At 43.2% G+C, this 26,340-nt stretch overlaps 1 protein-coding gene across 3 annotated transcripts in view; it reads left to right on the top strand.

Annotated features, from left to right (window-relative positions):
• The window catches only part of MASP1 (MBL associated serine protease 1), a 64,738-nt gene that overhangs the window by 7,327 nt on the left and 31,071 nt on the right, over positions 1 to 26,340 (top strand). For all 3 annotated transcript variants that reach the window (XM_047788605.1, XM_047788600.1, XM_047788607.1), the window contains exons 2-6: positions 234 to 465; positions 19,551 to 19,728; positions 21,331 to 21,462; positions 23,621 to 23,817; positions 25,566 to 25,713. In XM_047788605.1, the coding sequence (XP_047644561.1) occupies positions 234 to 465; positions 19,551 to 19,728; positions 21,331 to 21,462; positions 23,621 to 23,817; positions 25,566 to 25,713 (887 nt within the window). The remainder of the gene's footprint in view (positions 1 to 233; positions 466 to 19,550; positions 19,729 to 21,330; positions 21,463 to 23,620; positions 23,818 to 25,565; positions 25,714 to 26,340) is intronic.

Genomic DNA, 26,340 nt, shown 5'->3' with positions numbered 1-26,340 from the left:
GCCATGGTGGAAACTCCCTCAAATCTTTGAAAGAGTACAACTAGAAAAAAACCTGAGAAATAAGGTTACCATCTTCCAGTATGATAGACCAAGGAAGCAAGGTCCATAAGGGAAAAGTAATTACAGCAGGTCATGGAAGAGATACACTGGGTACTTGGTCTCCTGTCTGTCAGTTTAGTTAAATGGTAAGGAGAAGTGTCTGTGAATGTAAGTAAATCATTCATGTCTTTCAGGTGGCTCCTTCTCTCTCATGCTCTGTGCTTCTCCTTGTTGAAAGCTTCGGCCCATGTCGTGGAGCTTAACAATATGTTTGGCCAGATCCAATCTCCTGGTTATCCAGACTCCTATCCAAGTGATTCAGAGGTAACATGGAATATTACTGTCCCAGAGGGATTTCGGATCAAGCTCTACTTCATGCACTTCAACTTGGAATCCTCCTACCTTTGTGAATACGACTATGTGAAGGTGAGACCCCTGATGTACCCTCACTGGGCCAGGTTTTCTACTGGAGAATCTTCTGGGACTTAGAGGAGCCTAGATGACATAGATGCTGTACTTACCACCAGGATGGCAGTCCAGTAAGGGAGACATTCAGTGTTATAACCTGCTGAATGAAGGTTGAGGGTAGTATGCTAGGTATAGGCTGAGTAGGCAGACCAGAAAAGACCTTGAGGGAAAAAGAAACTGGCAAAGTGTGATTCAGCCAAAGGCAGTCTTCCCTTTTCTTTTCTGTTCTCAAATTTTTCAGTGTTTTTCTCTTCTACATCACCTTTAATTCAACAACCAGAAAAGAGCAAAGACCCCAGAGTAAGTATTAATTAGAGTAAGCTACTATTATATCCAAGGCTGAAGCATTAGAAAGCACTGCCCAGTTTCCTAGGTAATGACCAAGTGTTTGGGAGGGTAGAGTATGCAGTAGTGGACAGCCGGAGGTGAGGTTGGAAGGTTGAATTGGGGTAAGATTCTCAAGGAACTTGGATGTGATAATAAGAGTTTGGATTTTATCAGCAAAGGGTATGGGCAAGGTAGGAGGTCACTACAGAGGTGGATGTAAAAAACAAATGAAAGAGGAGCAGGAAATGATTACAACATCAAAACAATATTTCCTGGATTTTAGGGAGGAACATACAATGGCATGGATGGGAAGCTGTTCTTTAAAAGTGGGGGTAAGAAAAGTTATAGTACTTTTAAGAGATCAAGCTTGTTAAGATTGTGTCTGGTTCAAAAAGATAGAGAGACCTAAGAACCTACTTTATAACCTCTGTCTGACTTCCTGGAAGAAGTTCTCATCAAACCACTCTAGAGTCAACTTCCTATATTTTTGGTATTAGTATAGCCTCATTTTTTCATAGATGGTATTTCAACAAGAGTTATTTGTGTTAACCAGAATGTTTGATCAACAGCAAAGAAGTGAGTTTACAAGGGATTTTTACACTTATAATCTCATTCAACCGTTAAAACAATCCTATGAGACAGGTACTACTAACTCATTTATGGGCAAAGAAATGAACCCAAGAAGGTGAAGCAACTCATCCAAAGCTACGTAGCTAGTAAGTGATCAAGATACCAAACCCACGTCTGGTGACCTTAAATCCCATGCTCTTTTGGCTGCACCAAACTGCTCAGAGGCTGTGCTCCACTGAGCCCCAGGATACTGCAGGGATTTACAAGACCACTGGGGCAGGTGAGGCCTGGTAATTGGGGCTCTGAGCCCCTAGCCTGATTAAATTTACTTTAAATGTTGGATATTGCTGATTATATATGTTGGGTATGCATCAAGTATCCCATTTAAAGCAAGGTTTCTATGACTAAAAACTTTGTGAAATTGGTGTTTCATGGCAGAGACTCTCAATTTCAGCACTATTGACATTTTGAACCAGATAATTATTTGCTAAGGAAAGTTTTTTGAGAATTATAGGATTTTTAGCAGCATCTCTGGCTTATAGTCATTTGATGCCAATAGCACCCCCCTTCCAGTTGTGACAACCAAAAATGTTTCCAGCAGTTATCAGTATCCCCAGAGGAGCAAAATCTCCCATTTGAGAACTTTTGCCTTAGCGATACTCCCCATCTTTGAATGTCCTGTGCTAGGAACTGTGAGGATTTAAGGACATAAAAGATCTAGTCACTTAAAAAGAGAGATGAGCCTAGAATAATAGCCATTTTAAGGTGGAAAAGAGCAATGACAATAAAAGATTGACAGATAAAAAGAATGAGAAGAGGCGGAACCGGTTACTCTAAGAGGATGATGTGGCTTGGTAGTCTAGATTGACATAGAGCTTTTATAAACTCACTAAAAATGAAGCCAACTTCTCAGACTCATGAGGATCAAGCAGGGAGTATTCACCCAAACCCTAAGTGTTCATCATCCTAAACTGGAATTTCTGACAAACATATCACTTATGTCTCTAGGAAGTAATCTGGCCTCTGACAGAACCAAACTCCAGGATCCAAGATGCATTATATATAGAAGACATTACATTAGCAGAACCCCCAGGCCATTCCCCTAGTTCATGCTGGCCATATAACCATGATACTTGCAAGCATCTGGGTTGGAGAGTGAACTTGGCAGAAGGAAAATGACCAAACATTGGCTTAATACACCAGTAAGTTGCATAGACTTATACAAGACTAGATGTGAACTTCCCAACTGCTTTTTCTCTACTTTCACACACGTCAACTATGTAGAAATTTTGCCAGTGGAAACATTTGCTTTGATTAGTAGCTGAGGCCTCAAGACCACAGAAATTATAGGTTTTTTTCTTCAGCTATGATAATGACTTATTCTCTTTATTCTCTCTCCCTGCAACCGAAGAATTGACTTTTAATTCATATGCAATCATTTCGCACAAGTTTCCCTCTTATTTAGACAAATTTGGCCCTGTTAGGACTCCTTTATCAAGATGATAAACACACAATAGAAAAATTAACTCATTCCTTTGCGAGGGCAGATTAAGGATGTGACAACAGCCACACCTTGCAGTTGGAAAAACAAATTAGTGTTTTTCAAAGGCAACAATAGAATCTGAAGACTTCTTCTGACCCTGAATTAAGGATACTGGAATACATTTCTACCTAAAGCTTGGCCTTTCTGGCTGGAGAATATTTTGGAAACAGATTGATGTTTTCTATCCAAGGTAGTGAGACACCTTCCTGAAAGCCCAAGGATATGGGCAGCATGGCCCTGGGATCTTGCCTGGGATTTAGGAAATGCCTGTTCTAGCCTCAGATTTGCCACTAACTCCCAAATGAACTGAACAAGACAATCTTTCAACACACCCTCTGCTCCAAATTCAGGCTTGTGACTTCTGAGCATAGCAAAGAAGCAGTCTGAATGAGGCAACACAGAGACTGAACTGCCTACCTAAAAAAGTGCTCTGTAGTCCTTGCTTCTCTGATTCAAACACACTTTTCCTGTTCCTTTAGAAGAAGAGGTATTTCTTTGCTTGGGCTTGCACTGCTTACTTCCTTCCAGAATGGCATCCGAGCTCTACCACTGGCCTTCCTGCAGAGGTTCCAACAGCCTTGGGACCTGAACAGACCTTCCTTCACAGGATGCTGCATCCTGGTGAGCTGATGACTAATGCTCATGTGGAGACAGGTCTTGTGCTCTCGCCCACACGTGCAGAGCAGAGTTCCCCTCCTGGACTCAAGAACTCACTTAATGTCAGGCTGCGGGGCCTTCTGGAGACCCACCTCGTCCCATGTTTGTTGTTATTTTTGCTTTTCAAATATTTTCTCCCCAGTGACATTTTCTTCTTACAAGTCCTCTAGTTTTCTGATGTAGAAAACATAATCAGGGCTGCTTGGGTTGAAGATGGCTAAGAAGCTCACTCTTCTAACTCATTCTTTTTGGGGCCCCTGAAAGTCCTACCTTGCAGGAATTAGAGCTTGAATGTTCCTTAAGTTCCCAATATAGGGGCAAGACTAGTACTCTAGCCTGTGGACTCCCAAACTCAGAAGCCTTCCATATACAGTTAAATTCTAATTGCATTCTCCCCCTAACCCTTTACTCCCAGAATACGTGGCTTTCCTGGCACTGGTGGAGAAGAAAGCTCCTCCCTTTTCATCTGAATAAAGCATGAGCGTGCCAGCCATGTCACTCTTGGAAAAGTCAACACCCCTCTCCAAACTTCTGTTTTATCATCTGTTCCATGAGGGGGTAAGATGAGATGATCCCTAATGTCCCTTAAATTCCAGAATTTTAATCCTCATTCTCCCTGCCAGAACTTTCCAGATGACCCCATCAACTCTCATTATTCTAGTTAGGATAATGCTAGAAAATGGTAATAATATGTTACAATGGCCACTTCTCAAAATTCCAGGGCCATAAGACTCCATTAAGAGAATACAGTCTGTCGGGAATGCCTTAGTGATGTGTCATTTAAAGAAAACTTACAAATATATCATGCTAGCGCTTTTTCCAAAGAACTTTGAATATCATTCATTTCCTTTTGATGGGATAATATCCCGTTTTGAGGTTTTTTCCACTCTGTGACTAAATTCCCCTGGCAGGCTTGGGAGTGTGTTTAAAGGACCCACCAGTTCATAAGAATCCTTTCGGCCCAGTCCCAGTCTACATGCTGGCCTTCCCACCCTGGTCCATCAGGGTGATGATGACAGAACTGCTGACACGGCATTATCAGTAGCTTGAGGAAGAGCAGGACCCCAAGTCTGTGGTCCGGATGCTCTCATTTTATGAAAATTCCTCTCCAGCCTGATTTCCCGCAGCCCTTGCTCTTCAAGGCACATGCACATCTGCACGACAGCATTTGCTTCCTTGGAATGTGGCTGCGATGTGTGGATTCCTGCAGTGCATAGACGAGACATACGAATCACAGCTGGTTAATGCTGCAGGCAAGGGCAGAGCACAGATGCTGGCCAGGGAATCAGGAGGCCTAAATTCTTTGTGCCATTCTCTACTAGGCTACTTTTGGAGAGGACTCTGTTTCCTCCTCTCTCAAATACAAGGAATTGAACCAGACAGTCTCTAAGGCCCACCTAACCCTGATATACTATGCAATCAAGACCTCAAGAATCATGGTTCCACTCCATGAACATCATGCTAAAGCCCAGGGAAGGGCAATTCATTGGCCAGGGTCACACTGGGACAAGAATTTATATCTGAAGACTCTCAGTCTTTCCTTCCTTTAAAAATATTAAGTGCCAGTAGAGTCCCATCTTATGGATGCTTAGGTTTTTATGTGTAATGTAATGTAAGTGTAATGTGAGGCCAATATCGTCTACAGTCAAACTTTCTCAGTCTCTTAATATAGTAGAGCCCTATCTTGTAGGATGTCCAGAAGAGGCTTTTTTTCCATAAATGCAACAAATTATAGTTCTTTTGGTTAAGCATCAGATGAGATGGTAGACTTGTGCTGAGTAAGGAGCTCCAGAGCTATGATTACCAAAAAAGGTACTCAGAAACCAGAACCACCAAGGGAAAAGCAGGTTCATACATTCTATTTTCAAGTTTACTTCAAGGCATCTGTTCATTGGAAAAAAAAAAGATAATGAAAACTTGCATTTGGTTTTTATCCTCCCTTTTCTATTTCTCTCATTGAATAGCTCAACTGGCATCTGATAAATGTTCATGTGATATAATGCCACTTTTCTCCTCTTAACCCCATATTTTTGACATATTCAACATTTCTTCCATTCTTTCCAGTTTAGCCCCTTAGTTATAAGTCTTATTTCTGTCACCTGGTTTATTGCAATAGCCTCCTAAATATCTTACCAGCTGTCAGTTTCTCCCGATCCAGCCTACCCTCTACATGTGTCCAGAGAGATCTTCTTAAACATTGTTTTAACTATGCCATGCTCAAAACCTTTCAGTGGCTCTCTGCTATCTATGGAATGAAGTCCAAGAATTCTATTGAAAACCTAACATAAGATGGACACTGCACCAAAGACGGGACCCATGAAGATGAGTAAGACAGCACACACCCTCCTGGAGCTCACAATTTCGTAGTGTGTTATGAGACAAGTATATAATTAATAAGGTAAAGCTGAACAGAGTAACACAGGGCTAGGAGGCAAGTATGTAAGTTGTAGGGTAGTCATCTCTGAGTGTTCAGGAAAGGCTTTAAGGGAAATAGTTGATGTTTGAGATGTCTTGAAGGGTAAATAGAAATTTAACAATGCAGTTCCCTAAGCTTCTCTATCTCACTAAGCACTGATTTTGTCATTGATACCAAAAAAAAAAAAAAAAAGACATTCTATGATACAGTACCTTCCTTGCAGGTTATGTGAAGGTTTAAGTGAAATGATGGCTGTGAGTGGAATCACTACTGCAAAAGGCAAACATTCTCAGTGGTTCGCAGATCAGGCTCTAGAGCCAGTCAGACTCGGAGTTGAATCCTGCTTCCACCTCTTATTGTAAAATAGGGTTAACAATATTGCCTATCCCCTGGGCGCATCGTGAATGCCAAGTGAAGTAAATGCTGTATTGATGTATGTCCAGTATCTATGTAATAGCTCAGTAAGTACTGTCATAATGATAATGATGGCAGGGATGTGAGTACTAAAGCACCTGCCAGTATCACTGGATGCTCAATGAGCATCTGTTTTCTTATCTGCTCTGACTCTGCCACAAACTGGCTTCCTATAACCTTGCTCATGTCACTCATCTTTTCAGACAGGTTATGGTAAAGTACTCTGGAAGGACTAATCAAATGCAGGAGGTTGTTTCTTCTTCTGTGAGTTCACTTTGTCATAATACAAGTTTATAGCACTTTCAGATCCATTGCCTCCTTCGATTCTCATGGATGAGGGAGAGCAGGGATGATGACACCTAACTTACAGGGAAGGATACTGAGCATCAAGGGCTTAGGTGCATTTGTCCAAGTCTTTATTAGCAAAGCCAGATCTCGACCCCGGGTCTTCTTACTCCCAAGCCTTGATTTTTTTTTTCTCTCCATTTGGCCCTTCTCATAAAAGATTTTGCATAACAAATCCTGCAAGGGATTTTGATGTGCTTCTTGGCTATAAAGTAAATTTATTAAAACTTAGTAAAACTGAAGAACCTTGAGGGTCCCTGTGTTGTCTAGATTCTGTTAAAGAACTTTCTCTTTTTTCCTGACTTAGAGAAAAAATATTTTACAAAAATAGTAGGAAATGGAGTCTGAGCTATAACAGATGGGAAAGCACTTGATTTATCTGTTTGTGGTACACAAGTCCTAATGGTGAACTCAAGGGCATTGCACTACATACGCTGTCAGCCTTGTGAGTTCTGGGTCTATGTCTGTGTTTATTTCCAGTGGTGATCACAGTCTTGGGGTAGAACAGGAAAAAGCACATATTTCTTGGTGGTAAGCATAAAGGAAAGGGCTCTGGTCTAGAAATCATCCACTGGCTCCTGCTGAGATATTGGGCAAGTCACCTGTCTGCTCTGGGCCTCAATTTCCCCATCTACCCAATGCAGAAATTGAACTGGCTGGCCTCTCCTAGCCCTTCAGTCCCAATGCTCTCTTCCCCAGGCCTCACTGGGTCAGTCTGCATCCTGCTGTGTAATTGAGAGATAAGTTCTTCCCATGGCCCTGTGCCAAGCCTGACTCTTCTGACCCCCAGCTCCTAATTTCTGTGCAGTGCTCTGTGTTTACTCGAACATGCCCTCGACCTTCAGCTACTGCTACATTCTCTGCTCCTTCTCTGGGAGTAGACAGGAGGCCTTGACCCTGAAAGAAAAGAGAAATGCGTAAATGTTTCTCATGAATTTTGATCATATTCTCTAGTGGAATTCTTCCACTCTAGAGGCACCATGTCCCCAAGTCAATTCTAGCCAATTCAGAAGAATCAGGAAGTGAAAATGAGCTTCAAAAAAAGTGTGACAAAAGCTTATTTTATGCAGGAAGCACAAACATCACAGGCTCTGGGACAATGGAAAACAAAAGGAGGGTTCCACTGCCAGGAGAATGTGGGCCAGTATGAGGCAAGAGTGTTCTGGGGAATAGGTGCCCCTGCTGTGCAAATCTGTGCACTTATGTGTACACAAGCTGCTTTCAGACACACCTTGGCAAAAAGCAGGGCTTGAATTTACTTTGGTGTGATCACAGAAGAAAAAGTATACAGAAGGGTGAGTAGTCATTTATTCAACAAATATGCATGGAATGCCTACATTTACTAGAGCCTGAGATATAATAGTAATTAAGACAGAAATGCCTGTCAACAGGGTGCTTACATTTCACTGGAGGGAACAGACAATAAACACTAAATACAATCACTAAGTTAATTGTATAGTGGTGGGCAAAGAAATGAAATAGAGCAGGGTAAAGAGGGACTTTGTAGGGGTAGGAGTTACTATTGAAGTATGTTAATCAAGATGGTCCTTGTTGAGAGGATGACACTTGAGCAAAGGCTTGACAAAGTTGAGAAGTCAGCCGTGTGGCTTTCTGGGGAAAAGCATATCAATCAGAGAGAACAACCAGTGCAAAGGCCCTAAGGTGGGAAAATGCCTAGTGTGTCCAAAGAACAGCAAGGATGGCAGTGTGGCTGGACCAAGAGGGACAGGGATAGGAGATGCAAAAAGAGGTAGGGGTGGGATCAGGGAAGGGGAGCCCAGTCACCAGGGGCCTGGGAAATAGGGTCCCTGCTAAAAGCTGACAGGCAGTGGTAGACTTTACAGCTGCTTTCCTGCCCATGTGACCTTTGACCTCCTGACTCTTTGAGGAGAGAATTAAAGTCCACCTAATACGTTTGTGAAAACTGAGGCTTAAGCCAGTGGTGTACTTTCCATGATCAACAATAGGGTCTGGACTGGGGCGGGCTGAGAGGGTGGAGAAGAGATAGAAATGAGGTAGCCTTCTATTTACGTCTCAAGATAGTCTAGACATTAGTAACCTCAAGTGCAGAGATAATAGTAAAATGATAAGAGTAGTTAGGAGGTGATGAGTTTTTATGTAATTTATTTCTTTTTAATATAATTTATTTAATTGTAAGTTTACGAAACTAAATTTTTCGCAGTGGCTGTATTTAACAACATCGGCACAAAAACCCCTGAAAAGTTAACAGCTGGCCCTTGTGAGCTCATACAAGCTAGCTTCTGGGCACCAGTGCCTGGGGAGGTTAAAGTGACATACGTGAGTGGCAGAGCAGGGACCAGAACAGAGGTCTTCCGGTCCCTATTCCAGCTCTATTGAAAGCTTTCCCTGGGAAGATTTGAGGATGTACATTCTGGCTGGGGCGAGGCAGGTCCATTGGTGGTGGCAGAGGAACACACCAGCTCACACATTCCTGGAAACTGCCTGGGACATTCCTGGAAACTGCCTGGCGACACTGGCCCAGTGGTGTGTCCCTTCTCCCCTCAGCACTTACTTAATCACTGCTTTCACTCCAGTCCTGACTGTGACTTACCTCGAGCCAGGCTGCCTCTACAGCAGAAGAACAAAACAAGGCTTTGTTTTTGCCTGTCCCCAGGCTATTCTCCTGTCCTGAGCAGTTTGGGGCTCAGCTTCCCGGTCCCAGAGGATATTTGCATGTGAATGGGCCTAGCTCTGAAGTCACAGAAAGGGTTGGGTGGAGAGTCTAAGCCATTCAGGGACCAATGAGAATAAATTCCTTCCCATCCACATTCCCAGATCCCCCTCTGCCCACCCCACCCCCTACCCTTGCAGCACTGGGATGCTGGGCACCGTCAGTTTCCCACCTGCGGGATGCCTGCTTCCCAAGCTCAAGGCCATCCCTCCCTGGCCAGCTCTTTCTTCTTCCTACTCTGCTGTCCCGGAGACCCTCTCCTTTTCTGCTCAGAGCGCTCCTAGTGAATGGGCAATCCTTCCTTGTAGCAGTGGGATTCCTGGACTCTAAGGACCTGCTGGCAATGTCTCAGGCCCTCACACTGTTATTGATGCCTAGCATTCACACGTACACAATGCATACCTTCCTAGGGGCTCACCCAGCTCTGGGAGGAGGTTTTTACTCTGATTAACAAAATGCATAATAACACTGTATTGGGATTGTTAGTATACCTGGGCCCTGATCCTGGCTCTGTCATTATCTGGCTGTTATCGACTTTCCACAAGTTACTTCATTTCTCTGAGCCTCAGTTTCCCTATCTAAGAAAGAGATAGATGCCTTTAATGGCCTTTTGTTCTCTGCCCTTCTTCGGTCCTATAATTCTAATTACTCAGCCAGGGTTGGAGGTCGGGACATCTGGATTTTGTCTCAGGTCTGCTACTCCTAGACTGTGTGACCTTGGGGACCCAAGTCACTTCTTAGGTCCAGGAATCACAGTGTCTTCCTGAAGAGCATTCCTACAAGACTGCCATCAGAAACAAATAAAATAAAGAAGGCAAAAATTCCCTGTCAACCAGAAATTCCACACAGAAGGGGGAATTATTTCTACTACCTCTACTACGATTATCATCATCATCATCATTACTTTATGGCCAGATTACTTGGTCCAGGACCAAAGCAACAACCTGCAGCCCCTCTCACATGTGGCCAACTTGAGTCTTAGACCCATCACCTGTGCTATTTTTACTTACACAGCTTTCAGGAGCTTCTGAAATGCAACACACATACACACACACACACACACGTCTCCTTTTTTCTTTTTTCAGTCTCAGGCATCTGGTACCTTTAATTTGCACCTTCTCATAATCTATAGCTGCAGTTTGGGCAGCTGAGTAAAGTAGCCGTATTGAGCTGTTAACCGCTGGTCCAGGCCCTGGAGGTGACGGACTTGCAGTGAGGGTGACCACAGGAGCACAGAGCACTCACTTGTGAATCAGGAGTCATGGGCCCAGTCACTAAACATTGGCTGAAAATCACATAGCTCGAGAAATCCTTTGAAACACAGGAGAATGATGGGATTCCTAGACCTAATACTATTCTCTCGTGGATGAAAGCTTTCAGAGATCCCTTACATTACTCTGGTCCTCTCATGTCACCCACTGCCCAGGACCATTAAGAGGCTTGTAAAGTACAGAGAGCCAAAGGGACCTTAGATGCCACCTGCCAATTGAGGTGGAGCTGCGAGGCCTCCCTGGGTCCCCTTCCTGCCCCAACAACCTGGTATCTGGGGGCCTCGTAATAAGGGATGTCTGTGTGTGTGGCTCCAGTGAAATTAGGAATGAAGGAGTAGAACCTGGAATCAAGAGGGTATCCAGGGACTGTTTCAATCTCTTAATTCCTCTTCAAACATGTGAAATTACCCATGTCCCACTTAGCTGGGAGTCTAGAAATGTGTCATCTCAGTTAGCTGAACCTCAGTGGCCCTATTTTTCTCACTGATTTATTGATTGCTGATATTATTGCAGGTACCATTCTAAATATTTTACATATATTAATTCATATCATGTTCACAAAGTCCTATGATTTATAAATACTATGATTTTCACCATGTTACAAATGAGAAAACCTTTATATAGAACATATTCATTTCCTAGGGCTGCTATAACAAATGACCATAACCTGAATGGTTGATAAGAGCAGTTTATTCTGTCACAGTTCTAGAGGCCAGAAGTCTGAAATCAAGGTGCTGGCAGGGCCATGCTTCCTTTGAAGGCTGTAGGAAAGAATCCTTCCTTGCCTCTTCTAGCTGCCTGGTGGCTGTTGGCCGTCCTTGGCATTCCTGGCTGTGGCAGCATATCTCCATCTTTGCGTCTGTCTTCATACTTCCCTCTGTGTGTGTCTCTGAGTCCAAGCTCCCTCTTCTTATGGACACCATAAGTCTTGGCTTAGGGTCCACCCTAATCCAGTATGAAGTCATCTTAACTTGATTAAATGGGCAAAGAACTATTTCCATGAAAGGTCAAGTCTAGTCCAAGGGTTAGGACCCGAGCATATCATTTTAGGGACTACAACTCAACCTACAACAGAGTTTAAATAATTTTCCCAACATCTACTAATTGGTGAAGACTCATAGGCAACTTCCATAAAGATGAAGTCCCACATGATCCAATCTCAGTAAAGGGTGACATCCAAAAAACAGAAAACTTATACAATTGAATGCAATTCACAAATTGATTCACTCTCTTGAGCACTAAAAAAGGACAGAGATATTCTTATCACAAACATTTTTGTTTTGTTTTGTCTTTTTGTCTTTTTTAGGGCCACACCTGAGGCATATGGAGGTTCCTGGGCTAGGGGTCGAATCAGAGTTGTAGCTGTGGGCCTACACCACAGCCACAGCAACACAGGATCCAAGCTGTGTCTTTGACCTATACCACAGCTCATGGCAACACTGGATCCCCAACCCACTGAGTGAGGCCAGGGATCGAACCTGCGTCCTCATGAATGCTAGTTGGGTTTACTAACCACTGAGCCACAATAGGAACTCCTTATCACAAACATTCTTAAATGTTCAGTCCCTCCCCTGTCTCTCCCTCTCCACTTCCTTCCCCAGAGTCTTCATGAATTTCACACTGAGGTTCTCTTCTGACTCCCCTCACCCATCCACTGACACCTGACTCTCTCTTGGATGTGACAATCACAAAAACTGTTCCTTGCCCAGAGACCCTCCCTGCCATGCACTGCCATATATGAATTTTAGCTATTCTGAGTTTCTTGATTGTCTTATCAGAATTTCATGTTTCACCATTTTGTTTGTATGGAATTAAAGCAAAGATTTACATCTCTTTTGTTGGGACCTGAGGGCTAGAAAATGATGAGAGCAGAAGGTGAGAGAGTGATGAAGAGTCCCTGTACATGACCATGAGGAAGGGAAGACTCGGGTGGTTATGAGAGATGGAGGGACTGGAAACCAACCCTGAACTTCCAGGCTGGCTCAGTTGCCCCCTCTTGTCTGCCCCTTTTGTTTTTTGACCTGAAATGACTGATTTTATGCCATTGGGTAGAAACTAGAGGGAAGTAGATGTGGGCCCAAATTTAAAAAAAAAAATTTTTTTCTTTTTTTCTCTTTAGGGCAGCACCTGCAGCATATGAAGTTTCCCAGGCAAGGGGTCTGATCAGAGCCACAGCTGCCGGCCTACACAGCCACAGCAACACCAGATCCAAGCCGCGTCTGCAGCCTATGCCACAGCTCAAGGCAATGCTGGATCCTCAACCCACTGAGCAAGGCCAGGGATCAAACCCGCAACCTCATGGTTCCTAGTCAGATTCGTTTCCACTGCACTGCAACAGGAACTCCTAAAATATTTTTAAAATATAAGAACAGGAAAAAGAATAACTACCTATCATCCTACTAGCCATTGTTAAGTTTGCTCTAGTTCCTTCTACTTTTTATTTTCAATGCATACTTTTAACATAGTTATAATTACACCGAATATATGATTTGTCCTGTTTTTTCACTTACTATAACCTACTCAGAATATTTCCCCGTCATCAAAAATTCTCCATTAATGTGGTAATTAATAGCTGCATAATTCAGCTAATGTTAGTGTCAACTGTTCCTCTAGAATTGGGTATTTACATTGTTTAGAGTTATCTATTAAGATATTTAAAAGCTATAAGTATCATTATTCATAAGGTTTTTCCACAATTGGAATATCTTTCCCTAGGTTATGTTCCCAGATATGGGGCCATGAAAAGGTGGTATGAGTTTTTCACAACGTTGTGGTAGAAAGATAAGGGGTTAGATGAGGTAACTTCCAAGACCCTAAAAACCCATGAGATTGTAGTTCTTATCATTTCATTTCACAAGTTCCGTTTCACTCTTTGTCCCAAATTACTTCCTTATTTTCCATGTTATACCTAGTACTGTGTAACAAAGCCCTCCAAAATTTAGTCGCTCAAACAATGTCCATTTTATTTGCTCATGATTTTGTGGTCAGGAGTTCATGCTAGGCTCGGCAGGATGGTCCTTTTACTGGATTTACCTGAGGTCATTTGTGTAGCTCTGATAGATATAAATCAGAACTCCATCAGGAAAGCAGAGCCTCTGTGAGTATTGTGAGATAATGGCTATTAGCGGGCATTTGAACTCATGTAATTACAGGAGCAGCTAGGACAGTAAAGATCCTGCTTCTCACAGACAGGGAGTTGGAGGACCACGGAAGGTTCACTTATCTGTTCTCCTGAGGCCCTGGCTTGGGTGAAAATGTCAGCATCTACAGGGGAGTCTGAGAACTCAAGGCTCTTGAAGAAGTCCAAGGAGGGCCCTGAACGGGGAGCTCATGGAGAGAATTCTAGGATAAGCTGTTGGCTCTGAGCAGCTACTGTGTCTGTGGGTCCACCTGCAAGCCTCTGGTGGGCCTGGGCCACTGTAGGTCATTAGTGCCAGTACCTGGAAAGAAGAGCTGGGTGCAGAGTAGAGCAGAGTGAAGACAGTTAGAACCTATTGGCACATCTGTATCTGTCCATCTCTGTATCTGATCATAAAACAACCCTCAGAGAGTAAAGACTTTTGCCTGCCAGACTCACTCAAGTTCCCTTTTGGCCAATACTAACCTGGAACTATATAGGGAAGGTAATTTGGAGAACGTGGTGCCCAGATTAATTGAATTGACAGAAGGGTGATCCAGCATGCTCTCGGAATGTCTTTCTATTTTTTTTTTTCTTTTTGTCTTTTTAGGGCTGCACCTGTGGCATATAGAGGTTCCCAGGCTAGGGGTCAAATCAGAACTGCAGCTGCCGGCCTATGCCACAGCCACGGCAACACCAGATCCGAGATGCCTCTGTGACCTACACCACAGCTCATGGCAACACCAGGTTCTTAACCCACTGAGCGAGGCCAGGAATTGAATCCACATCCTTGTGGTCACTAGTCGGATTCGTTTCCACTGTGTCACAATGGGAACTCCCTGAATGTCTGTCTAAATTAAATCTGAAAAGTTCTTCAAGGGCCTGGAGAAGATGTCAAAAGGACTCTAGGATGTCACCTGGGAACATTGACAAGCAAAGCCCTGAGGCATTTAGGCTTATAGGACAGCATTTTTTTTTAATGTATTAATTTTAATTGGGGTATAGTTGATATACAATATTATATAAGTTACATGCATACAACATAGTGATTCAAAATTTTTAGAGGTTAAACACCATTTATAACTATTGTAAAACATTGGCTCTATTCCTGTGCTATACAGTATATCCTGTTAGTTGATTTACTTTATACATAATAGTTTGCACCTCTTAATCCCTTAGCCCTATTTTGCCCCTCTCCCTTCCCCTTTCCCCACTGGTAACCACAAATTTCTTCTATGTATCCTGTGAGTTGTTTTCTTTTTTGTTATATGTACTAGCTTATTGTGCTTTTTTTTTTTTTTTAGATTCCACATATAAGTGAGATCACACAGTAGAGAACAGCCTTTTTTATTTGCATCATGTCTTGAAGGAGTATGTGTTACTGGCTATGGAATCAGGATGTTGCACTGTGAATCTGAAGCCACCACTCACTAGATAATGCCCTTGCTTGATTCATTTAAATCATCTGGGCTTCAAGTTTCTCACTGGGTAGCTGTCAGTGTGTTTGTTGAGCTCTGATGAGATACCTTTATGAACATGGGGGGCAGGAGGGCAGCCGTAGAGGTCCTTCCACAGAAAGTTGGCCATATTTTCTGCTACCCTGCCTTAGCTTTGCCTAGAGGTTTGTGCTCTTTCCAGTAAAGTAGGCTCTGGTTTCTTCTCCTTAGCTCTCTCTTCCCTGCTCCTGGCCTTCAGTAGAACCCCTTTCCTACCTCAGGTGGTGGTGGGAAGGGAGGGGAAGTTGATATTCCAAATGCCACCAGGACTTTGCTAATCCCTCTGCCTAGATGTGTTCCTACTAACCCCCAAGACTCTACCTACTATTTCTACTTGCTAAATCCTATTCACCTTTCAGCCCCCAGCCCAAAGAACATTCTCTTCTTCCTAAGTCTTTTCTGATTCCCTTCAGCTGGATGCAATATGTTCCCTCCTTTAAACTCCTGGAGCTTCCTAGCTTTCATTGCAATAACTATACTCTCATGATTCCCTAATACATACCCAGTTGTGTACCTATTCTCCTACTAAATTTCACATTCTCAGAGGCAGGAGACTTGCTTATTAAGAATATGCAACAAATAAATAATTTCTGGCATCCTCTATATTACAATCCAGACAGAATGTGGTATATAAATATTTTTTTGAGTTGAAAGAAAGCAAATTGAGGACATGCATCCATGTCTTGGTGCCCTAAGTTGCAATAGTCTGAAAGTACATGGCTGCCCATCATAAGAAATAGAAAAATGGAGAGTCAGTGATCCCCAGCCAGATGCTTCTCTATTATTATGAATTTTTTGTTTTCATTTGATAAGGAATTTTCTTCCATCATGTTAATATGATGACCCTAGAAATGGGACAGTCCAAACAGAAGCCAGGGCTCAATCCTCCCATCTGTCCTCAGAAGTCAGTGGTTTTTGTAGAATTTTATAGTCATAGCAGGGGCTGCAAATATTAAGTAGGGCCAGTGACCCCTCTGTTTAGGTTATGGCCAGAGCTGTCACTGAGCCACATCCTCTCTGGGAGACAGTCCATGCACCCGAGATAAAGTTTCAAGAGGCCCTTAAGCCAGAAAAGTTGTTTGGCAAAGTGCCTATGTCTTTTGCCATGCACTTTCTCAGTTGGTGGGTTCCTTTCTCCAGGGTCAGAACAGTTTCAAAAGCAAAACTAGTATCAGGAAAGGTTCCTGGTTATCTCTCTACTTTTAAGCAAGTCACGGCCTCTCTCTGGACCTGTTTCTTCTAGAAAAAAAGGGAGATTGAAATAGCTCTTAAAGATCCCTGCCTCTGGGCTCTGATATTCCAGGACTTTATTCTGAGCTGTAGGCTGAGTTCCCAGCCTTCAAAAGGTATGCTTCTGAAGGTACCATGGGTCTTGGCTGTTCTCTGGGCTCTAAGGTGATGATCTTTTATCTGCCATCACAATGGTCATTTATCGCAGACCTGCATTGGGTCTCTCCCTAATCCAAATTATCTCTGGTTGGTGTCACTTGAAACTGTCCATGTTAAAGAAGCCCAGAGACCTTGGGGATACCAAATTACAGAAAGAGGTTGCTGTGTCTGGAAGTGTTAATGCTCTTCATTAGTCATTGATTATATTATGGTTACAGACCACAAACAAGTTCAAGTTCATCAAGTTCTTTAGCAGGAAGCATACAATGTGTTGAGACTCCTGCTCAGCACCTTCTAGCTGGTTTATTTAATGTATGGATATGATGATTTGTTAGAATACTAGTATGTCAGAACTGGAAGAGAATGTAGAGCTTAGCTAGTTCAAACCCTTAGTTTACCAGTGATGACTGGGAGCTCCTGGGGTTAGCCACGTACCACTTTACAGTGGCGTCGGGAATAGGGCTCAGAGCCTCTTGCTGCCAGATCCATACACTTCACTGCAAAGCAGAGGTCCACCAAGATAGAGCACTCTAGTTCATGCAGTTATTCATAAAATAGTCTTGTCCCAAACTCTCCCTCTAAATCTATTTAGTCTTGTTTTTATTAAGCGCTAACAAGATCACCTTAACTGGTTTCTATTTTACAACATATTTCAGCTAATAAACTGACCTAAAAAGCATAAAATTAAAAACACATAAAAAAGACTTAAGAATTGCAAAAGCCTCATAGTCTGGAGACCTTCGGTGTAGAACAAGAAACAGTGCATAAGTCAATATCCCCAAGATAGTTGATGTTCATAACAATGTCCATGGCTCACCAGGAAGGGGTAGATGTTTTACCTTAGAAAGTAGGGATTTGTATAAAGCACTTTAAAAGGCGTTACACACACACACCACAAATTTTTTAAATTACGGTTACGTAAAACTTCAGCTACTTGGAAAACTCAGATCCTCAAAATAACAAACCATCTGTGGTGTTCAAGGAAGTGACATCTCAGCTGTGTGCAGATAGGCACATTCTACAGTAATAATAAGGCTGGCGTGCATTTGGCTAGTATCTGCAGGGAAGAGGAAAAAAATAGCAAAGCCATGATCTCATCTTCTGTTTACACTTCAATTCCCAAAGTTAGTGATTAATTGTCCTGTGTTTTGTTGCCAGGGCAAATTGTTTTTCTTTAAAACTCCTACTTATTTTAAATAAATAAATCATTAGTTTCAAAACAGAAGTGTCAAATGTCAAGATACTTCTGACATTTTAAGCTAATGAACAAAACAATGAATTCATTAGAAGCTGCTAGAGATAGGCAGTCTTTGAGAACTTTCCTTTAATGATTTTGAAAGGCGGCAGAAATCATTCTTGGTAAGAGATTTTTCTCATGCATCTTGGCTAAAATATCAATCTAGAGGTTGCAAATACAAACACAACCTTAAAAGGACCAGGGTAGGTGTAAATGATAGAGTAGGCCAAGTGTTGGCAGTCACATAAATATACCAACCAGCTACAGCACTGTGCTTCCCAAACCAAACTCACATGAAATCTGCTTTAGGCAACCAGTTTGGAATTTCTCCTTGGGTCTTTGAATTCACCCAGGGCCTCTGGCTCTTCCAAAGTAGAAAACTCTTTTAGCAAATAGACAATTTTTACATCTGAATATTAACACAAATGCAACTATTTCTAGGTGATTCCAGTAGTTTCTTTATTATGAAAACTATTAAATACAGTTCCGATTACATGTCTTTTCCTTATTCACAGAATTAAGAGTCACTTGTTATTAACGCCATTTGAGGTCAACCGTAATCTAGTTTCAAGCTATCCTTCCAAAATATCTTCTCCTACATTCCCCAAGGCTTCTCATTGTTCTCAGAATAGGTTTTGAACGTTTAGTTCTCGATGACAAATATTCATTGGGTAACATGCACTGAAGACATATCTGTAAAGAGAATGAAGTCTCCCTCTCCTGCTGCTTACATTCTAATAGGGATCTTTCACCTTCCCTCTGAATACATTCCCGCTGAAACATTTGTCATGCTGCATAATAGCTCTGTCTCTGTCTCTTTTCCTCCGTCTGAACACCACCCTCCTGTGCATAGCCCAATGTCTTTCTTATATCCCATCACCTCCTTCCCATGCTTTTCTCAGTGGCAGGCGCACACTGAATGCTCAATGAATAACTTTTATTATGTATAAAATTTCTTTTCCTAGAAACATAAGTTCCTCTTTTTTTTTTTGGTCTTTTTTTTTTTTTTAGGGCTGCATCCATGGTGTATGGAGGTTCCCAGGCTAGGGGTAGAATCAGAGCTGAAGCCACTGGCCCGTGCCACAGCCACAGCAACACAGGAGCCAAGTTGCATCTGCGACCTATACCACAGCTCATGGCAATCCCGGATCCTTAACCCACTGAGCAAGGCCAGGGATCGAACCTGCATCCTCATGGATGCTAGTCAGGTTTGTTAACCACTGAGCCATGACAGGAACTCCCATAAGTTCCCCTTGCATATAGAATCCAGCTGTGAGATTATCTAACTCTGGATTTGAACACTGAGTTATTTTTAACAAATAAGCCATTTTGTGGTCAACAGGAATGACAGATGTCATACTACTTCAGATGGACCTAAACAAAATGAATGAAACAGTGGCGGGATGGCCACATTGACTTAACCTGTAATGTGTCTTTCCTCAAAGCTCAGAATCTCTAAACCCCTTTCTTTGGGCTTTCCAGAATTCCTGGTCTGCTCGTGGGCAGCCCCTCTGTCTTTTCTTCTAGGGAAGCTGTTCATCTTATTCTCTTTTTCTTTAACCCCAAAGGTAGAAACTGAAGACCAGGTGCTGGCCACCTTCTGTGGCAAGGAGACCACGGACACAGAACAGACCCCTGGCCAGGAAGTGGTCTTCTCTCCGGGCTCCTTCATGTCCATCACTTTCCGGTCAGATTTCTCCAATGAGGAACGGTACACAGGCTTTGATGCCCACTACATGGCTGTGGGTAAGTTGGTTAAGTAGGTGGCTCATCCCTAGGTCTCCCTTTCTCTCTCAAGATTAAAAGTGCCCTGTGTTCTCTTCTTTAAAATGAACACCTGTGTTCTCACCACATAGATTCTGCCATTAATGTCTTACTGCATTTGCTCTGTCACATATCTTTTCATCTACCTATGATTTCTCCATCTCGCAATTCATCTTTTTGATGCATTTCAAAATAAATTTCAGACATGAGTACACTTCTTCATAAATACCTTAGCACACATATTGTTTATCTAGGATGCAATAGTTACTCACTTTTTTTCTTTTAATGTAAAATATACATTATTAAGTATGTTTGTTAAGTTTTGAAAAATTTACATTTGCATGTAACCCAAACCCCTAACAAGACATTGAACTGAACCATTAACCCTGAAAGTTCCTTCATGCTGCTTCCCAGCCACAGCCCACTCCCACCTCCCTTAGAGGCCACAACTGTCCTGACATTTTTTCCACTGTAGATTTTAGTTTTGCCTCTTCTAAAACTTGATATAAATGAACACACATAGAATGTATTTTGGAAGAGAGGATTCTTTTACTCAGCATAAAGTTTTTGATATGTATTTATGTTGTTGCAATGCGTTAGCAATTTCTTTTCCTGGCAGAGTAATTTTTCCATTGTATGAATACACTACAATCTGTTTATCCATTCTCCTATTGACAGACACCTGGGTTCTATCCATTTTTTGGCTCTTATTTATAAAATTTCTATGAACCTTCTTGTGAACTTGTTTTCACTTCTGTTGGGCAAATAGCTAGAACAGAATTGTTGAGTCATGGAGTCGGTATAAGGATAGTTCTATAAGAAATTATCAGACTTTTTCCAAAGTGTTTGCACCGTTTTGTATCCCTCCACTAATTTTTTGGCTGCTCTATATCCTCACCAACATTTGATGTTATCAATATAAAATTTTGTAATTATTCTGGGAGGTACCTAGTGGCACTTTACTGTGGTTTTAACTTGCATTTCCCTTGTGCCTAGTGATATTGAGCATCTTTTCATATGCTTCTTAGCCATTCTGGTATCTTCTGGGGCGAAATATATGTTCATTTTTTAAATTGGGTTGAGAACATATTTTTTTTTTATCTTTATATTTGCAATGCCTGGAATAGGGCTTGACTCATGTCAGGGATTTAGAAAGAGAGAGGTGATGTGAAGAAGAGGTTAAGAACCCAGGTTCCAGAGCCAGTCCACCTGGGTTTGAATGTTGACTCTACCACTTACTATCCGTGTGACTTGAAGTAGGTTCTTTATTGGCTCTAAGACTCAGCTTCATTATCTATAGCAACGGGATTGTAACAGTCCTGCTTGCTATTATCACATCTGTTAGAGAATAGTGGCACCACCAGGAATCTGGTTGCCTGGGTTTGAACTTGGCTCTCTGTGATCTGGGGTAGGTTACTTCATTTGTAAATGGAGATAATGGCTACTTGTGGGCTTTAGGTGAGGCTCAAATAAAGGACCTCCCAACACAGTGAGTGGTCCACACTGAGTGCACTGTAAATGTTGGCTGTTGTCTTCATCATCATGCAAGGATTGGTTGACTAAGAGGCTTTAACTGCCCTGCAGATGTGGACGAGTGCACAGAGCGGGAGGACGAGGAACTGTCCTGTGACCACTACTGCCACGACTACATCGGCGGCTACTACTGCTCCTGCCGCTTCGGCTACATCCTCCACACAGACAACAGGACATGCCGAGGTGGGGCCCAGTGATGCTTCTATGCATCACCCACCCTATGTGCCATATTTTCCAATAAGACTAGGGGAGGCTCAGAGGAAGGACAGCTATGCAGTAGGAACAATTTAAAATGAAATCTGAGAGCTGTGCCTCAGATATCACATGGATGAAGATGCTGAAATGCCCACCGGCCTGGAATTTGGGTTCAGATTCTCAGAGGACTGCATTTGAGAAGCCCTAACCTCTAGGCCATCTTTCTTCCTGAGCAGCAGGAATTTCTGCTCTTTAGTCCCAACTTCCTCTTCCACTATAGGTAACTGGTCATGTTAAGGGAAAACCCAGGTTTCCTGGTCTTGAGCCATGAACTAGGCCTCTTTGAGCCATAAGTCAGGCCTCAGCCATCAGCCCTTTTTCTCTGCTCTTCCATGGCCCCTCAAGTTCCTCTCTGATAAAGTGATGCCCAGTGCAAAGGAAGAAAGAGGGAGGAGAGAAGCAAAGACAGAGACAGCAAGAAAATGCCCCATTCCTCCTGGCTCCCTTTGCTGTCACCTCTCATCAGTGTGCCTTCTCTGCCCTTGTCTCCAGGCTGGGGTAGGGATGAAGAAATGGGAGGACTCAGCCACTTTCCATGCAGACCCCCCCCCCCCCCGATAGTGGGATGATAGCCACATAAGCAAATGGTAAAACGTAAAAGTGCTATAAAGGACGTGTGGACATGGCACCGTCAGACCTAAGTCTGCATAGCAAAGTGAGCAGGCACTTCCCAGAGGTGATGCCTTTGATGAAGATGAAAGAAAAAGGAAAAAGAGGGCACTCTAGATAGAGAGAACAGCTTCTGCAAACATTTGGAAACATGACAACACTTGGAAAGTTTGGGGAATTGCCAGTAGCTCAGGATACCTGCAGGGTAAGGACCTGTATTTTTAGAAAGATCACTGGAAGCTGAGTGAGGGATTATTGGAGGAAGGCAAGGCTGGAAATAAGAATTCTTTTCCCTCCCCCTTCAAAATCCTACTTTCTTCCAAACACAACCCTATAGGATCCATCAATATAAAGCTGATACTACAGGAGTTTTCTTAAAGAGGGTTATATTTTCTATGGTTTTCATTCAGTGTTGTCTACTATGTGCCCAGTATAGAGGGGCTAAAAATGAGCAATGTTTCTTAATCCTATTTTTCAATCTTACCTCTTCCCCCAGGAGCCTTTTAAACATTCTCTTCCTAATTGCCTCACCCATGAAATTTCAATAACATGGACATACTGTATATATGTTTCTGCCCTGTATGTCTCTCTCTGTATTATCATAAAAAGAGTAACAACTCCTCCTCCCAAAGAACCAATTTTGGCCCCCTTGGGAGCAGTGTCACCCCCATGAGAGTGCTTGGGGTAGAAGATGAAACCATGGGGATGCAGAGAGCACTCTAAACCTTGTTCTGCCACTCTAGCTGTGGGACTTCAGGTTAGTCACAATGCCTTTCTGGGACACAGTTTTCACATTTGCAAATGAGCAGGATAAACAAGGGCTTAGAAAGAACTGACATGCCAGATCCAGGATGAGTCAGCCCCAAGACACAGGCTCAGTGGCAGATAAAGAGGCTTCAGCAGGGCTAAGCCATGGCCAGGATCCGGGACACTGGGTCCTTGGCTGCAGCTGTGGAGGGGAATGGAGCAGAGGCCCTGAGCTCAGAGAACCTACAGCCTACTGGGGACAGGAAAATCCATTAACGGATATATTTCATAAGGCAAGTAGTGGTCCGCAGCATGAAAAGAAACAAAGCAAGGGTAGGGGCCAGAGAGGAAGGGGTATGTGAGGGTCCTGTATTAGATGAGGGATCAAGGAAAGCTTTGAGTAGAAACATAATGGAGTCCTTGGCCAAGGGATGAGCTGACCACTCCATCTCAGACCCCATCTGCCCCCCACCAATACCAAAGAGTCTGACAAGAAGGCCTATCACACTCATTGCCTTTAAGTCTTGACTCTGCAAATGACCAGGTGTGTGTTTTGGACAGTTCACTTCCCCTCACTGAACTTGAGTTTCCCCATCTGTAAAATGGGGATAGTGATTCCTTCCCCACTTGCCTCTCGGAACCCTGGGACTATCATATGGTAGCAGATAAGAAAGGGGTTGCTGTGGCCATGAGTCTGATGTGCCACTTTGCTCCGGTGTTTTCCCCACAGTGGAGTGCAGTGACAACCTCTTCACCCAGAGGACCGGTGTGATCACCAGCCCTGACTACCCCAGCCCTTACCCTAAGAGCTCCGAATGTCTCTACACCATTGAGCTAGAAGAGGGTTTCATGGTCAGCCTGCAGTTTGAGGATATTTTTGACATAGAGGACCATCCTGAGGTATCCTGCCCCTATGACTACATCAAGGTAAGACTACAGCAGGCATATGTCCTGGGAATGCTGGCACATATTGGCTGAATTGGGAAAATTGACATTCTTGACCCCTTACCTTCTCCTAGGATTGGGTGCTGAGCAGCTTGCTTCAAAAATATAAGTATTTAAATTCATGTCTGCCAGCTTAATCAGATCCAGTCTAGGGATCTTCCCTGATCCAAAACTAGCCCTTTGACCACCTGCAAAACCCCTCCTGTCATGTAACATAACATCATCATGAGGTAACACCAGGGTGCAGGTCATGGGGACCACCACACATCTCATTCCAGAATCTGCACTGTGAGCCTTATCTGGGCACATAACCTTTCAGGGCTTCACTTTCCCCTTCACCTCAGTAAGGATGACAAGATGAAGATGCATCCAGGACTTTCAAAGAAGCCTTCTCTACCTGTATCAAATGGGAGTTAAGGAGTGCTGGTTCTCCAAGCTGGAAGGAGAAAGAGTTAAAGTCAGAGGCAGGACTCAGGACTGGGAGCCAGGAAATCTGGACCAGCCCCTTCCCTTTTCTCCATCCCACTGCTTCTATCTGGGTCTAAACTCTGCATTTTTTCCTGGTCAGTGGTAAAGCTACCTAGGGGGTTTTTGGGCTTCTACCTTTGCTCTACACAGTCTCTTTTCTCATAGTATCAAGGGCAAACTTTATAAAAACCAGGTTACGTCGAGATTGTACTTGGAATAAACAAATTCCTCAACACAATGTGGCCCTTGCCTACCTTTCCAACCCCAAACCACAGCACTCCTTCTGTTCCAGCCCACTGGCTTCCTTCCTCTTCTTTTTCTTTTTCTTTTTCTTTTTTTTTTTTTTTTTTTTTTTGAGGGCCACACCTAGGGGATATGGAAGTTTCCAGGCTAGGGGTTGAATTGGAGCTGCAGCTGCTGGCCTACACCACAACCATAGCAATGTGGGATCTGAGCCACGTCTGCAACCTATACCACAGCTCATGGCAGCACTGAATCCTTAACCCACTGAGTGAGGCCAGGGATCAAACGCATATCCTTGTGGATACTAGTTGGGTTTGTTACCACTGAGCCACAATGGGAACTCCCCTTCCTCTTCTTGATACTTGCCAGGCTCTTCCCCACCTTTGGCCTTGATCTTTATATATGCTGTTTTCTCTGCCTGGGAAATAGTCTCCCCTCCTCTTCAAATGACAAGCTCCTACTCATCCTACATGTTTCAAATCCAATATCACCTCCTCAAAGAAGCCTTCTCTAATTACCTATATTAAGTTACTACCTATTATATTAATGATGAATTATGCAGACTACCTAGATTTTACTATATAAATCATAAACATATAGCATATATTTATATTATATACATATATTATCCTGATTATTTTTATAACACTTACCATGGACTGTGACTGTTTTGTTTATTATTTATTAGTCTGCCCAGAGTAGACTGCAGGGTCTTTGAGAACAGAGGCCTCCTCTATCCTATGTGCCTAGACAGGGCTCTGCCCCTTTCTGAGCCATAATATATTCATCTCAGAGCAGAGGATTATTAAGCTGCCTTGTCCATTTCCATCATAAATTATAAATGAGAGAGTAGAGACAGAACCCTTTGGTGAATGGTAATGCCTACTAAAAATGTAAGTGAGTGCCACAGGCTCACATGGAAGCATCCAGAAAACCCCAGCTGCAGAGTAGAGACAATCCCTGCAACAGCCACTGCCACTCAGATGTGACCCTGCTTTTTTTCTATTTTTCTCCTCAAGATTAAAGCTGGTCCAAAACTTCTTGGGCCCTTCTGTGGAGAGAAAGCCCCGGAACCCATCAATACCCAGAGCCACAGTGTCCAGATCCAGTTCCGCAGTGACAACTCAGGCGAGAACCGGGGCTGGAGGCTATTGTACAGGGCGACAGGTAATTGGCCTCTCCCTTCCTGGGTCACACTTGGTCTCCCTCCTGGGGCAGTAACTGGGGACTGAGGGAGTGGAGGCCTGGGGCTCTTCCAGGGATGTGGCAGGACTCCCAGGTCTGCCACTGGGTAGCTTGGGACCAAGGCAAATTCTCTCTCCTGAGTCAGTTTCCCATCTATATAATGGGAGCAAGGACAGCAAGGATGGTGGATTTGGACTAAACCTAAATTGCAAAACTGGCTGCACTTCAGAATCACATGAGGAGATTTAAAAAAAAACAACAAAAATATGTTTCTTGAATTGCACGCCTTCACACTTCTCTTCACTGGGCCTGGAGAGGACCCTCCCAGCTCCAGCCTTCTCCTAGTATGGGGCAGGAATCTGGGTGTGAGTCTGTAGCTCAAAATGTTTCATTATGGCAGCATGGCTCCTTGCGTTCCCCAGATTGACGAAGCCCGCAGGCCTCAACTCCCAGTACCTGAAAGCAGCCAGTCCTGGTCCAAACTCTGCTAGAGCCAGTTGACCCAAGGGGCCTGCAGTAACTCAAGGAAGAAGAGGGTAGACATCAGTGACAAGAGCATAGCTGGTATGATGAGTGAACTTCAGAGACTGATACCCAGGCCTTGCCTGC

The sequence above is a fragment of the Phacochoerus africanus genome, chromosome 1 (genome assembly GCF_016906955.1).
Source record: "Phacochoerus africanus isolate WHEZ1 chromosome 1, ROS_Pafr_v1, whole genome shotgun sequence".
Classification (NCBI taxonomy): domain Eukaryota; kingdom Metazoa; phylum Chordata; class Mammalia; order Artiodactyla; family Suidae; genus Phacochoerus; species Phacochoerus africanus.
This window is presented reverse-complemented; position numbering and strand designations above follow the sequence as displayed.